At 44.1% G+C, this 16,633-nt stretch overlaps 1 protein-coding gene across 1 annotated transcript in view; it reads right to left on the reverse strand.

Moving 5' to 3' along the window:
• LOC121534825 (laminin subunit gamma-1) overlaps window positions 1-15,041 on the reverse strand; it is a 29,810-nt gene extending 14,769 nt beyond the window's left edge. Inside the window, exons 1-11 of the mRNA XM_041841380.2 lie at window positions 14,712-15,041; window positions 11,291-11,421; window positions 7,228-7,397; window positions 6,296-6,484; window positions 5,245-5,362; window positions 4,740-4,838; window positions 3,348-3,484; window positions 1,679-1,801; window positions 1,284-1,473; window positions 961-1,073; window positions 48-269 (exon numbers count right to left, since the gene is read on the reverse strand). Coding sequence (XP_041697314.1) covers window positions 48-269; window positions 961-1,073; window positions 1,284-1,473; window positions 1,679-1,801; window positions 3,348-3,484; window positions 4,740-4,838; window positions 5,245-5,362; window positions 6,296-6,484; window positions 7,228-7,397; window positions 11,291-11,421; window positions 14,712-15,041 — 1,822 coding nt within the window. The remainder of the gene's footprint in view (window positions 1-47; window positions 270-960; window positions 1,074-1,283; window positions 1,474-1,678; window positions 1,802-3,347; window positions 3,485-4,739; window positions 4,839-5,244; window positions 5,363-6,295; window positions 6,485-7,227; window positions 7,398-11,290; window positions 11,422-14,711) is intronic.
• Between the last annotated feature and the right edge of the window lie 1,592 nt (window positions 15,042-16,633).

Raw genomic sequence — 16,633 nt, forward strand, 5'->3', positions numbered from 1 at the left:
GGAATAGGGTCATTAGGGACTCAGCCAGTCATTGTCATCTCACTGACCTGTGTCGGGTTTGCACGTGACACTGTGTCCGTTACAGTTGCAGGCGTCACAGGAACTGAAGGGCCCCAGGTCTGGTCTGCTCCTCCTGTATCCCAGGGCGCACCCCTCACAGTGCTGTCCCATGTAGCCCTGAGGGCAGGTACACTTCTCTACCCAGCGTGCCGGGGTCCCGGGACCTCTCCTCGCCGTGATCAGAGTCACATCGTCAAGGTAACCAGCACCTGGGGAACGATGAGCATTGATTAGATGTCTGCATCTTGTCTTGAGAAAGGCCACTAAGCTGAAATGTTGACATGGAATCAAAGATACAGACCACCAACATTCTTGTCTCCCAGCTTTTCATTTTCATTTCATTGATTAGGCCTCACTGGTCATGTCTAAAGTATTGAGGTAAGTGACTATTACTATGTTTTCGTCCTTAGAGTTATCTGGATATTTGTTCTGAGAGGATCTGATGACTTCAATAACAGGGGAAACATCACCATGTGGTGTCTTTAGGGGAAATGAGAAAGATGCAGCCTTAACCTGAGCACTAATATTATGACTAGATTGGAGTTTCAACATCCTCTCTGTGATTAGCTGAGAGATGTCCTCAGAACTGATAAAAGCATATGAAATCCAAGCTTATCAGTTCGCTTGACCCTACTTACTCGCAGCTTGTCATGGTCCAATCCTACAGATACTACTGTAGGCTTGGGCCCGTATTCATAAAGTGTCTCTAAGTAAGAGTGCTGATCTAGGATCCGTTTTTTGCCCTTTAAATCATAATACATATGATCATATGTACAGGGGAAACATGATCATAGATCAGTCCTCCTACTCTGAGATGCTTTGTGAATACAGGCCCTGAACCAGGATGTATGGTTTACATAGTGAAATGAGGTGAGGCGGGGCGGAAGAGTGGGTGCATACTTCTCTCGCTGTAGGTGCCACGGATCTTGATGGACGTCAGATTGTGCAGGAGCTTCTGGAACTCAGAGTGAGGGAGGGTGGGCCTCCAGGGGTAGTCTGTGCTGTCGTGGAGCCTGACAGAAAAAAAACAGAACACAGTTGGCATTCACAACATCAGATAACATAAGACAACTTTATGCATTTGATTTCTATGTGACAATTTCTAAATTATGTTATTACCACAGAATAGGTGGTAAAAAGCCAACTTTCATACTACAAATGATTCATTTTTGTTGTGCTGGTATTCTACATCTGTAGGTTACGGCTGCATGATTTCCACCCACCTGAACACAAACGTCTGCATGTTCTCCCCAGGATAGGCATTTCCCTGAGCAATGAGAGGCACAGCCACTCTGAGGCCAGCCCCCTCCAGTACCACATCTTCAGCCGAGAGGCGTGTGTCTCTCCTGTCCACCCGGAAGTTCAGGGTGAGGTTCTGGCCATAACTCAGCAGCTGATTGCCCAGGAACCTCTCTACAGTAACAAGATAAGAAAATACTTGTTAGGATCACTTCAATGAAGTCACCACAATTGAGATAAAACACCATCTCCCATAGGTCTTTGGGGCAATCAGTTTCCCCATAGGCTCACGCCAATGAAGTCTTCTTCACCACAGTTTAAAAATAAAAGTCCCTCTTTCTCAAGAACAGTATTTGAGTTAGTGTCAGTCACACAGTACCTGGAGCCACAAAGTACATGGGGAAGTAGTCCTCAGAGATGAGAGAGATCTCCTCTCCACCAGCGGACCACTGGACTGAAACACTGGAGCCGTCCCGCTGCTGGCCTGTCCACTGCTCATCATCTAGGAACAGGTTTCATGTTTGTTACATTCAATTCTATCAAGGCATATCTTTACATCACAACTACCTCTGAATGTTCCTAATCTTAACAGTGATATTTGCGTACTTCCTGAATATTTCTAGAAACTTACTCCAGCTTTTATTTATTTTTTGACTAATAAAGTAAGTAAGCCTGGGCCCGTATCTCTAAAGAATTTTTGTGCAAAAAATGGCTCCTAGCGGCCAAATTCTAAGAAAATTCTCAGAGGCATGACGTTTTCTTAGAATTTCCCCTAAAAGTGACACGAAAATCCCAGTTAATATAAAAGCTATTCCTCAAGAGTCCTAGCGCTTAAAAGGGCTCCTAAGGCGAGATCTGCTAAGAGCAGGGAAGAGGACTTTTAGTGGCTTAGGAGTTACCCTAAGCAGCTGCACAAAAATGGCCAACAGAGGAGGCAGGAGAGATGTCCTGCAAACACTGGATGACAGGGAATTATTGAGACGCTACAGATTGGATCGTGCAGGAATCATGTTTGTGGTGGATCTCCTTAGAGATGCAATTACTTCACCAACTCGACGCCACAACGCTATTACACCGGAGAAGAAAGTAATCACAACCCTGAGGTATTTGGCAACAGGGAAAATGCAACAATGCAGCAGTGATGACTTGGGTCTGTCCCAATCCTCCGTCAGCAGAGTCATCACCCAAACACTGACAGCTTTGTCACAACCTAATATTGTGACACAATTTGTTTCATTCCCGCTGGATGCCCGCACTTTACACACACATAAAAGGGCATTTATGGACATTGCAGGATTCCCTGGCGTTGTGGGTGTAATTGATGGAACACATGTGAGAATAATTGCGCCATCAGAGGACGAGGCTGTCTTTGTTAACAGGAAGAATTTCCACAGCATCAATGTGCAAATAGTGTTCAATGCGGCCTGGAAGATTTTGGACATTGTGGCTAAATGGCCAGGCTCCACACATGATGCGAGAATGCTCTCCGAGAGTGGCATCAGACAGCTTTTTGAGAGACGCTATGTGCCAGCTAGGATATTAATATGAGCAAATGAGACACAAATCATTATTTGAACAGGGTGTAATGAGCTTAAGTTTTCACATATTTTAGATTCTAATGTTAGGCTATAACCCCTACAGCTTACTATTCATTTTCCAGATATTTTCTTGAATGTGAAATATTATTTACAATTATAGTCTGCATAAGATTAGAGTGTATAATTATGTTTATTGATTTGAGGGTACATCCTTTGCTCATTATCACCAAAAGTTCATTTTCATCAAACTTGTAGGATCAACCAATCACGGCTTTTGAAATGATGACTCATACCTAGCAACGGGGTCAACCACACCTCCTCACTAAGATAGGATTTTTCATCCATTCCTGGCTCAGAGTTCACTGAAAATGTTCTGGAATCACTTCTAAGCTAAAACTCCTGGCAAGGAATTTTTAGGTTAAGTTAGGAGCTCTCTGAGAGGATTCTCAGAATCTTTAAGGATACGGGCCCTGGTCTGAGCCCATAATGAAAAGGTGAGTATGGGCTCACCTCTGTGGAAGGTGGAGGAGACGGTGTCGATGCTGTAGCCTTCTGCGCTGTCACACACAGAGGAGTGCTGGAAGCAGAAGCACGGAGTGCAACCCTGCGGGTTCTGGGGGTCCAGGTTGAAGTAGCCCAGCTTACACCTGAAATAAACCACATTAGCCATTTAACATCAACTTCCATTAAAAATTATATTAGCATGGGTAAGTCTATCGGCAAATATGAGATAAAGTCAGCATATACTGTAGTAAATTCATTTCATTACGTGAAAATCATTCGTTAACTGTATGAAACTGAGGTAAAATGGGGCTTTAGGCTTGGAAATGTGAAAGTATTGACATTCAGTTTGAGGCGTAGGCTATATTCTATAATGAGTCCCATATTGCCTTTCGAGTGAAATGCGCTGACACCTTAATCGAATGACAGCCGTTGGAGAATGACAATTTAGACAGACAAACACTGGTCTGTAATTTTAGCCACTTGTTGTGAGTGACCATGCAGCGTCTGACGAACTGGATGTGTCCAAAATGGCACCCTATTCCCCATATAGTGCACTACTTTTGACCAGGCCCCATTTAGGGAATAGGGTACCATTTGGGACGCATCCACACTTGGGGGATTATTCATACCATCTGTGGCCCAGCTGGGTCGCTGGGAGGAATGTTACACCCACCAGTGTCTGTGGAGCCAGGGCTGTGGAGCGGAAAGGTGCCGTTGTTGGGGGTGGGGGAGCGGGGGTTAGGTGGTGGCCATTCCACAAAGGCAGAGAGAAGAGTGTCTCAGGCAGGCAGCAGACAAGGCAGTGGTGACTGGCTGGGTGGCTGGACTTGGGAGAAGCCATAGAAGGCCTGGCTGCCAGTCTGTCTCAGTGGGGAGGAGTGAGCTATCTATGGGTTATTTTTTTCTCCTTCGCTGCTAGGGGAGCCATGCTGCCTGCCTAATTCAATTTTACACACATACAGAGCATTCTTTCACTGAGAGAGGGGCATTCTCCTGTGTGTCAGGGGCTGCTTTTAAACATCTGTGGTTTAACCTAAGAATGTCATAACAGAAGAGGAGCTGAAATGCTGCAATTAATCTTTAACAGTTTCCCTCCACAATAAACAATACTGTAAACTGTGTTACACTCGCTGAATGGAGCCAACTGATATTTCACTGCCAAAGTGACAGTCTTTTGTAACCCTGTTTAATTCTAAACCTATAAAAATTCAACAATTCCCAGACAAAGACATTTCTAACTGAAAAGCCACCTTGTTAGAGTGTATTTTTGGTATAAGGAAATCATGTGTGTGTACTGTGCCTCTCTTTGTGTGTGTTACTGTGTGTGGGTGTGAGTCTGTGTGTGTGTGTGTGTCTGTGTAATGAATCCCTGTGGCGGAGAGAGCGGGTGGGTCTGACCTGTCACAGTTGAAGCCCTCCACGTTGTCCTTGCACTGGCAACGGCCTGTCTGGACATCACACTCCTGTGTGCTTCCGGAAGGGTTACAGGAGCAGGGTCTGGACAGAAGAGGGGTGGGGGAGGGGAAGGGAGAAGAACAGCCATTCACATAAACAGCATGGGTCTGATAGCAACCATCTAAAGCAAGCCTGCTGCGAGCCTGTTTATCTAAATGGACCTGGCACACAACTCTGAAACGCGTCCCAAATGGTATGCTATTCCCTATATAGTGCACTACTTTGACCAGAGCCCTGGTCAAATGTAGTGCACTATATAGGGAGTAGGGTGCCATTTGGGATACACCCTAAGATTGCCCGCCTCCATATCACTCCCAAATAAACACATTAAGAGCAAACAATAAATAAATCAGAACAAACCATAATAAAACATTAAGATTGTTTGATCTGGAGCAATGCAAATATAAATATCACAAATAGCAAGAGTGAATGGCTTGGTGGTGTATACCTGCAGCCTGCTTCGGTCAAGGTGTGGAAGCCAGGTTGACAGCGGTCACACTTGTCCCCCATCACACCTGGTTTACAGCTGCAGCGTCCTGTGTTGTCACACTGAGTAGCCAGAGAGCCTGGCAGTAGAGAGGAAGAAGATGCACAGATCAACATCAGTTCATCATTTCAACACACTGTTACACACATGCGGACAATCATTGTTTAACAGCCCAAACAATTCACACAACATGTGAACAATCTTGTTCTAATAAATAGCCTGTAATGGGATCTGGTGGTGTCCACGTCGCATGTGTTTTGTGGTGGTTTTCATATGTGGTTATACAGCAGAGGAATTATGAAACTTAACATACTGGTGTCAACCACAGCTTTAACCTATTAAGACTTGCGGTTTGTCTCTCAAACCAATAAAATGTTAACCCACAGCACTACAAAACACAGACTGCCTTCATCCTGTATATTGTTTTACCCAATAGAAAGCGGCATCGCATTAGCGGAAACCAAGACTGTTCTCAGGGCAGGCCTGGTTGTAGCTAGATATGTTCAAGTCATGTCTGGGACAATTTTGCATTTTAGCCAACCCTAGCATAATTCTCCTAATCTGCCACTTTCATTTTCCTAACCTGCCTTGCTAATTCTCCTAACCTACTGCATAAGCTCTCCTAACCTGCTACGAAATGTAACATCTGCCTGTCAAAACAGGCAGACTTGCCCTGAGAACAGTCTTGGTTTCCACTAATGCGATACAGCCAACAGAAACCGTAAGTATTTAATGATACATTAAGACTTAAGGTTCGTTGCTCAATCCAATATATGACAACATGGGCAGTAACTTCACAACAAAGTCTGGCTTCATACTGTACGTATCTTCCTACCCTAATAGAAACACTAAGTCTGCGACCCAAATGGCACCCTATTTCCTAAATAGTGCACTGTAGGGCTCTGGTCAAAAGTAGTGCACTATATAGGGAATAGGATACCATTTGGGACACAGACATCTTTTTACCCCAATAGAAACTGTAAATATGCAATGGTATAGTCCAGACACTCACCCACTGGGTTGCAGCTGCAGGGCAGGCAGCGGTTGCCAGATCTGTCTCTGTAGTGGTTGTCCAGGCAGCGCTCGCAGTTAGGCCCGTCTGTGTTGTCGACACAGTTGCGACAGTGTCCTCCGTGGCCGGTGGCGCGGTACAGCTCAGGGTCAAAGTAGCACTCTGCACTCTTGCCATTACAGTTGCACGCTGGGACCACCAGAAAAAGTAGATATTAGCTTATCTCATACAAATGTATAGGACAATGTGTGGGTGGGATCAATGTATGTGTACATGGGGGGGGAACAGTAGAACTACAGACTAATATGATTTTAAACCTCTGGATTTAAGAGTGGTAAAAGCTAAAAGCACATTTTCCATACCAGGCTTTGGTAAACTAGCCATTAGTTTATCCCATACAGTTTTAAGGACAATGCATGGATGGGTTCAATGTAGAGGTACTTACTGTATATGGGGAAGGAGGTGGTAGGACTACATAGTAATGTGATTGAACGCAAATATCATCCTGAATCTTCCCTGCAGTTAAGGGTGGGTCATTTCATTTGGTACATTTTCCATATCAGGGGTACTTTTCCCTAAGTGGTCTGCTGGCAAAATTTGGTCTTAGGAGACAGATTATGTGGCCTGGAGCAGAATGAGGCGGTGTGGGCGTGAGAAGTGTGGTGTGGACTGTTCTGAACAGGATTAGTCATGCATTTGCAGTATGATATGAATGTCTGCCTGGCCTGGCCTGCACAGAAACGGGAAGGATCTCTTGCTATGGGACTTATGCAGACACTCATCTCTTAGGTAGTGTCCCAAATGACATCCTATTCACTATGTAGTGCACTACTTTTGACCGGCCCATGACCAGGGCCCATAGGACTCTGGTCAAAAGTAGAGCACTACATAGGGAATAGGGTGCCATTTGGGACAGCATGGGACTGACTTACGCAGACACTCGTTAGGGTTATTGGCTGTAGCTCTCCTCCAGGGACGGTCGTTGTAGAACGGCTTGCACACATTGCAGTCATCACCCTCTGTGTTGTGCTTGCAGTTGCAAACCGGCTTGCTGAAGCCGTAGTTTTTCACACACTCACTCGCATGTCCGTTGCACTTGCACCTGGAACAGCGGAGAACAGTGGAGTCTGTTAGTCATCATGAGAGTTACAATGCACAATTCAAACATCTGGGCCGTATTCACAAAGTGTCTCAGAGTAGAAGGATCAAGTGCCCGCTGTCTATGTCATCTTATTCATTAAACTGATCCTAGATCAGCACTCCTACTCTGAGACGCTTTATGAACATGGGCCTTGACCAGTGGACCTTTGCACTGGTCTTAGAGGACCAGACCGTAAGCATAAAATGGAACTCCGTTTTTAATTAATGGATGTGATTACTTGGTTAAGCAGTCTAATAGTACAACCATACTGTATATCAGTGGCACTTATTTTCAGTGCAATCATATCAGTCAATCGCCTTAGAGTGAAAGCTATTTTAAGTCGATAACTTGTCAGCACAGGATAGTAGCATGATTACAGTGTTTCCTCTTTATTCATTTAGCAGCGTTGCCCCGCCATTTTGGCTTAATTGCCAAAATCTCACACTATCCCTTTAAGATCAGAGTGCCAAGTTACAATGTATATTGCTAGCAATCAGAGTGAACAGTGGCACGAATGAGAGCACAGCCACCGCTTGCTCCTAATCTCCCTACAGGGGAAACACTGGATTATATTTACAGTCATCTACAAATAGGTGTTCATCAATCCACATTAGCATGACAGATAGCAGCAAACTTTGACGTCAACGTTGACTCCAATTTGCTATAGCAAGTCACTTTACGACATGTATAGAACGGTCTTCATTTTGATAAATCATACTGTATATTCTATCAAATCAAATGTTATTTATCACATGCCCCGAATACAACTGGTGTAGGTAGACTTTACAGTGAAATGCTTGCTTACGAACCTTTCCCAACAATAGTTTAAAAAAGAGGAATAAAATAAAATACAGAAGAAAGACGGTATATACAGGGAGTACCAGTATCAGATCAATGTGCAGGGGTACGAGGTACTTGAGGTAGATATGTACATGACAGCAGGGTAAAGTAACTAGGCATCCAGATAGATAATAATAACAGTAAAATACAGCACAGCGTAGCAGCAGCAAATGATGTGTAAAAGTGTGTGTGCGTGTTTGTGTTGTGTGTGTGTGCGTATGTAGTGTTTGAATGTGTGAGGGATTTGTGTGGGAGTGACAGTGAAGTGTGTGTGAGTGTGTATATGGTGGGTATATAAAGTCTAGTGAGTGTGTGTAGGGTCAGTGCAAGATAGCGTCAGTGCAGATAGTTTGGGTACCATTAATTGACTATTTAGCAGTCTGAATATTTAGTGGTCTTATGGCTTGGAGGTAGAAGCGGTCTCGGAGCCAGTTGGTCCGAGAGCCGATGCTCTGGTACCGTTTGCCAGATGTTAGCAGAGGGAACAGTCTATGACTTGGGTGGCTGGAGTCTTTGGCAATGTTTCGGGCCTTCCTCTGACACCGCCTGATATAGAGGTCCTGGATGGCAGGGAGCTCAGCCCCAGTGATGTACTGGGCTGTCCTCACCACCCTTTGTTGCGCTTTGTGGTCAAGGGCGGTGCAATTGCCATACCAAGCAGTGATGCAGCCTGTCAAGATACTCTCGATGGTGCAGCTGTATAACTTTGAGGATCTGAGGGCCCATGCCACACCTTTTCAGCCTCCTGAGGGGGAAGAGGCGCTACCGTGCCCTCTTCATGACTGTGCGGGTGTGTCTGGACCATGTTAAGTCCTTAGTGATGTATACGTCAAGGAACTTAAAGCTCTCAACACGCTCCACAACAGCCCCGACAATGTGGATGGGGGCGTGCTCTCCCCGCTTTCTCCTATAGTCCACGATTAGCTCCTTGATGTTGAGGGAGAGGTTGTTGTCCTAGCACCACACTGCTATGTCTCTGACCTCCTCCCTGTAGGCTGACTCATCGCTGTTGGTGATCAGGCCTAACACCGTTGTGTCATCAGCAAACTTGATGGTATTGGAGTTGTGCGCGGCCACGCAGTCGTGGGTGAACAAGGAGTACAGGAGGGGACATAGCACACACCCCTGAGGAGCCCCCGTGTTGAGGGTCAGCGTGGCGGAGGTCTTGTTGCCTACCCTCACCACCTGGGGCCGACCCGTCAGGAAGTCCAGGATACAGTTGCAGAGGGAGGGGTTCAGTCTCAGGGTCACTAGCTTGGTGATGAGCTTGGAGGGGACTATGGTGTTTAACGCTGAGCTGTACATACTTCTCATACTAGCTTTTATTACAATTTTTTTCCTTTTATACTTTTTATTACTACTTGTTATTTTTGGACTATGTTTTTGGCATTTAATTCTTGATTTATATAGTTTTTGTACTGCATTGTTGCGGAGAGTTAGCAAGCAAGCTCTTCACTGTACCGTGTGCACGTGACCAATAAACATTTGATTTGATCTAACACACCACTATTTGTATCCTACATTATGTTTATTTGAGAGTCATTACTCTAAGTGTATGTTGTTGGGAATCACGAAAACACATTTATTTGAGTTATTGAGTATTTGATCCATCATCAAATACATAATTAATCAAATCAAAATTTTGGCACAGGGAGAGTTTTATTTGCCCTGGCGTTTACCCAAAGCAGAAAGGCTGTACCTTCTCCACCTGAGACACTTCAACAGGGCCAGCCCTTCCAAACAAGAGAAGACTTGCATGGCAGCAACCTTTGGATATTGTTTCAGGTGTTACTTGGCAGCGAAGTGTGGAAAAAGTGACAACAGGAAGCAAGACACTATAGCATTAGGGGCCTATTAAGAATAATAGGCTGTTTGTTCATCTAGAAAACCAAAGACAACCTCCCTCACGGTCTTTTCCATTTTGTAGTATGTGTAATATCAGTCAAATCCATTTCCCCCTCATAATATATAGCTGGTTGATGTGATGACATGGCTGACTGCTGGACAGTGAACTTGGTGCCCTGACAGGTGGAGAGTAGGCCCACTACACACGAGCTTGGCCCGGCTTGGTCCTTGGACTCATCTCTGCCGTCATATTGGGGCCCGCCCCATTCCGGTCTCCGTGCACTGTAATCCAGCACTCCCAGGCAGGAATGCTAAGAATGCGGCTGTGTAATGGAAATCTGCTCCACATTTCAAACAGATTAAGGTGAAAAGACACTGCACAGGCAAGAGGGCAGTTTAACACTTGTTTAATACGTGTCTGATCCCCTATTCTCTTCTGGCATTTCAGTTCAGAACTTGGGAGGGATTTTTTGGATTCTTGGTTGAGCTGCTGAGAATGAACCCACACAATGTAAAATGTGGCCAGATATGTGATATGAAGTTGATCTGAAGACAACAGACTATGCTACTTTAGATTATTGATTCAACAACACCCAGACAAAAACATCTTTGCTGTCAGCAATAGAGGTTTGATAATGATCATCGATTAGAAATTTTTTCTTTAATCCAACAGAGTCATTCCAGGGCGTCATACCAAAAAAACTATAGAGTGAATATGCACTAGAGAAAACATGCTGTGTGGCTAATAGACAGGGCCTCCTCCTTTAAAGGAATATAATACGATTTGTTGCTATTTTTCCTTTTTATGCTCTAATTCCTAGAAGAGACAACACCAAATTAAAAATGTTTGTATGATTAATTATTCATCAAAAATAATTGTGGTCCTCTGTAGCTCAATTGGTAGAGCATGGCGCTTGTAACGCCAGGGTAGTGGGTTCGATCCCCAGGACCACCCATACGTAAAAATGTATGCACACATGACTGTAAGTCGCTTTGGATAAAAGCGTCCGCTAAATGGCATATTATATTATTATTATGTTTTTGTGCGTGTGTGCGAAATTGCTATTCAATGGTATTGGTAAAATAAAAAAATCTGAACAACGGAAAAGCCAGGCAGCGGATGCTGTTGGAAGATGGAGATAGAATACAGCTGAGGGAACAGCTCTCACCTTCCTCCCACTGCAAAGTCTGAGATAGCGTAGTAATAGGACTTTAGGACCTTGGGATCATTGAAAACTTCATCTCCGAATGTATTGAGCCTGTTCAGGGTCACTTTGATATCTGTGGCTGTCACCCATTCCTGAAAAAGAAGACAAACGGACAGTGTTAAAACACAGCCAGGCATTGCCTGCTAAATATGTTTGGAGAGTTATTAATTTACAACTTTGTTTGACGGACGAGAAAAGGGAGAGAGGATTGGAGACTCCAAAGTTAACTGCACGATAGGTGTGTTTGACTTGAAAGGAATTCTTATCGTGTTGAAAGTTTCCATTTGAAATGGGAGATTAAGCCCTATCCCTGGTCCTAGTGCAGCTGCTTAGAAGAAAAATAAATACAGCCAAACTAATCTAAACCAAACCTCAGACATTCTCATGGAATCAGACTGGTCCCGGAATCAGAACAACATATCGAAAGCCTTTTGTTTGCTTGTTTAGAATTACAGCAGAAGAGGACAAATCTGGATTGAGCACCGGAAGATCGCTCAAGTAGTATTACCAAGAAAGTTGGAAACCATAGCATAACATCTGTAAAATAAATACATAATAATCTGTCCTGTTCCACACATGCAGGTTTAGAATAAATAGATTATTTCTGAAGAGGAGTTGTAAATGCAGCCAAGTCAAGTGTGTATCTCCCTTGCACGGGCAAAATGATTTGCCAACAAACATTCTACAGAATTAGTTGGAGCCTAACTACTACCAGTAGACTAATTAAAAACATATTTCAGGCTAGAGTTTCTGCTGACAACAGCTCCAATGTTTTGCCACTTATAGCCTAACTCTCCTAGAACAGTCTGACACATCCATAGGGCAGCCATGAGTCTGTCTCAGGCACGGGGCCAATGGCTCTCCTGGTCGACTCCTTTATTGACTTCTCTGGCACTATCACTCAATCCGCTTATACATTTCCAACTGTATCCAGGCAGACATTTAAAGCTGGATGTAAATATTCGGTTTTTTCAGTTAATTATCTTACTGAGACACTTGTAGGCTATATTTTCTGTATACAGAGTGAGTCTGTGTGAAAAGGTTTTGGTTGATTTTGTTGTTGTACGAAAATGGTTGCTATCCCATAATAAATAATATTTAACAGTTATTCAAATATTACCTAGAGACTCCACTTAACAAATACAACTATCCTGGAACATAGCCCTGTGAAGCCTCAGAAAGGTATCCCTTCCAAAAGAGTCCTGGGCTTTGGTATAAATAACCATATGCCACATGAGAAAGTCAAATATGGAAGTATATAGCGCCAGAGCTAAATGTGTTCATTTGTTAGAGGTAGAGTATTACATATGAAAGCCAGGTTATTCCACACCGGTGGAAAATTGCAAGAGCAGCCAATAGCAGATAATACATCAGAAATTACCAGGCATCTGCTGACTACTTTTCATTAGCAAAAAGGCAGTTAGCCTACATAAAGATAAACCCTTTAGAAGTAGCCTACAGATACAACTTTCTTACATGAACATAGTAAGTAAGACGCTTATAAGAAATCCCGCTACGCCCTCCGATGAGCCATCAAACAGGCAAAGCGTTAATACAGGACTAAGATCGAATCCTCTGACGCTTGTCGGATGTGGCAGGTCTTGCAAACTATCACGGATTACAAACGGAAACCCAGCCGCGAGCTGCCCAGTGACGTGAGCCTACCAGAGGAGCTAAATACTTTCCATGCTCGTTTCGAGGCAAGCAACACTGAACCATGCATGAGAGCACCAGCTGTTCCAGACGACTGTGTGATTTGGCTCTCCATAGCCGATGTGAGTAAGACCTTTAAACAGGTTAACATTCACAAGCCCGCGGGGCCAGACAGTTTACCAGGACAAGTACTCAGACCATGCGCTGACCAGCTGGCAAGTGCATTCACTTACATTTTTAACCTCTACCTGACCCAGTCTTTAATACTATGGTGGTCAAGCAGACCACCTTAGTCCCTGTGCCCACGAACGCCAAGGTAACCTGTCTAAATGACTATCGCCCTGTAACACTCACAACTGTAGCCATAAAATGCTTTGAAAGGCTGGTGATGGCTCACATCAACACCATAATCCCAGACACCCTGGACTAATTTGCCCACAGCCCCAACAGATCCACTGATGACGCAAGGCGCTACAGAGGGTGGTGCGGACGGACCAGTACATCACTGGGGCCGAGCGCCCTGCCATCCAGGACCTCTATACCAGGCGGTGTCAGAGGAAAGCCCAGAAAAATGTCAATGACCCCAGCCACCCAAGCCATAGACTGTTCACTCTGCTACCGCACAGCAAACGGTACCAGAGTGCAAAGTCTGGGACCAAAAGGTTCCTGAACAGCTACTACCCCCAAGCCATAAGACTGCTGAACTGTTAATCAAATGGCTACCCGGATTATTTGCATGGACCCTTTTTTGCACTGACTCTCTTGCACTGACAATGCACATTCACTTCATTCTACCCACACATACTTACACTGACACTCCAACACACACACGCCGCTGCTACTCTGTTTATTATCTATCCTGATTGCCTAGTCACTTTTACCCCTACCTACATGTTACCTCAACTACCTCTTACCCCTGCACATTGACTCAGTACTGGTACTCCTTGTATATAGCCTCATTATTGATATATATTTTGTTACTATTTTTCTATTTGCTAATTCTCTTACTTTTAACTCAGCATTGTTGGGAAAGGGCTCGTAAGTAAGCATTTCATAGTAAAGCCTAAAACTGTTGTATTCGGAGCATGCGACAAATACAATTTTATTTGATTAAATGTTATTGTAGTCATTTGGGTTTAAAGTCTGATATAGGCTATTAGTCTCCCAGGGCTTCGTCTGGAAACACACACAAATTCTCACTTGCTGAAAGCAATGCGCAACAAACATTTCCAGCTGTGCCTCTGAAGAGCCAAATTCAATCTGTACTGTAGTGGGAAATCTGGGGGCGTCACCTAGCAACATGTTGCAACACTTGGCACTGGTCAGGCTCTCACACTTTCCCACCTGGACTAGTGTGCTACTCCCTTCCACTGGGAACGCCTGCCAACAGCACATATGTCCATGCCAAAATATCTCAAGTCTACGGGCCAACTTATCGTTACTATGTCCACATCATTGATTGCCTCAACGCTACTGATATAAGATGTACTACTAACGCTGTACCTCAGACAGCCCTGGAAAAATAAAACAAATAATAACAGCCACCCAGGGACACACAAGTCTGGGATATCACATATCTGGAGCTGGAACAAAAGCATCACACGAAGTTCCTATTTCAAGGTCTCTAGAACACTATAAAACAGAACTGAGCTGGAACATACAGTATTAGAGACGATCACACAAAGTTATTTTATCAAGGTCTCTAAAACAGCTGAGTTTTTTTCTTTACCTGAAGAACTGGGCTGTTGTCAAAGTTGTAAGCACTGGGCCGGCCCTCAAGGGTGGAGAAGGCCACGTTTCCTCCGGTCAAGGGTGAGATGTCACTGAACTCGTCTGTGCACAGGGCCTGCTGTTCGTCCTCTCCGGTGCGGATGAAGCCCCTGTTGAACTTCTGGTAGGTCTTCTCACAGGAGCCACTGTAGTACTGGTAGGGTGTCCATGGTCCATCCTCACTTGTGCGCTTGTAGATGGCGAAGCTCTCTGGGCGGCTGGTGTGGAACTTGAGTCGCACGTAAGTGATGTCAAAAGCCTTGCCTGAAGAAGAACCGAAAAGAAACATGAGATCTTTGATTCCAAAAGCTAAAATAGTCACTAAAAGACAGTTTACAACAAGCCTTTTCCAGATGCATTGTTGTTTTAAGCCAAGACAAAGGAAGATTTCCGAAGGTCTCCAGCGTCCTCCAGTAATACTAGAGGGCCTTTTCAAAACATATTTGGCATGTCTGAGCAGGCTAGGAGTTGTAAGGGGATGAACACCAGACTATATCTGCTAAGAGCTAGGGGAAATGTTATGGGGAGATGTTTATTTTGTGTAAAGAAATGATATGATCTTTCAACGCGGTAACAGGGGGTACAGTTTGCGTTAGCAAAGAAATTGCTCTCTAAACAGATCTGCAAAGACAAAAAAAATCTAAACAGGAACCATTGTGGCATGCACAAATATAGGTGAAGACATGTATCTTACAGATAATATAGATTTCTCAATCTGTTAATTTCCTTCAGAGTAAGTGTTTATGCATGTTATTGCAGTCACCATGACAATGAACTTGCTGACTTTTGCGGGACCTCTTAACCCAGCAAGCTTTGTGGGTCAAGGTAAATCTGAAAGCAATACATATTTTACTACAGGGTGTGAGCTGGTTTTGTCATGAATGCATACGTTACATTGAGATTAAAGTGAATTGTCAAGTATGCTATGTTGTGGAGTACCTGCTTTGGCCCTGTGTGAGTCTCCTATTCAAACATGACTTGAACAAATATTACCTCAACTGGCCCGTGAGTCACTAAACTAGGTGTGGATTTCAACAGGTCTGCTTCAACACACAGAGAAATTTTTTCAAATGAAATAAAAGCAGTAAGTAATACAGTTATGTAGTTTAATTGAGCTTATACCCATTAGCTCGTGTTCAATCTCTCTTTATAAATCTATTCAAGTAGGAAAAAAGTTCAGCTTTACGCTGAGAAAGTTGCTAATTAAAACATGGGGAAAAAATTGAATCAAAGTGCAACGAGACACAGGCCATAGACATGAATAATTTCAAGCTCAACCAATTTGGCCGGCCGAGCATTTGTCTGACCATTTACAACCAATTTGCCTACTTTTTCCACTAGTCACTACCATTACAATGCACAGACATGACACCAAAATAACTGAATGCGAAATTCTGTGAACAAGCAAATCTTAAGAGGGTTCGAGCAGCGGGGAATCACACTGGGAACAGACTCGGTCATTGACATCTCATTTCTAAAACCACCCCGCATCCTCGCAAACAAGACAAACAGCATCTGTTGGCGCAGCAATGAAGTGGCAAGCATATGGGCAAACAACAAAAGGGCCCCTCGTCAACTCAACATGGAGGAGCCCACTCAGTGGAGACAAAGGAAGCCTCAACACTGAATACAGGTGGTCAGGCAGTCACTATACTAGTAGTCTAGTTCAGAGGCAAGGCTAGTCCTGAAGATAATGAGGAAAGGGCCATGAAAATTATGGTTTAGCTTTGAACAAGGACATGGTGACTCTTTGGCAGCTGGGGTTTTAAAAGTCTTTAGTGTCCAAGGTTTGTTCTTCGTACATTCTCAACCAAAAGGAGTTTTACAGTATGCTATGGCTGTCACTGGAAGCCTACTTTTAGGTATCAAGCCCTAGAAGCA

The sequence above is a fragment of the Coregonus clupeaformis genome, chromosome 21 (assembly GCF_020615455.1).
Source record: "Coregonus clupeaformis isolate EN_2021a chromosome 21, ASM2061545v1, whole genome shotgun sequence".
Lineage (NCBI taxonomy): Eukaryota > Metazoa > Chordata > Actinopteri > Salmoniformes > Salmonidae > Coregonus > Coregonus clupeaformis.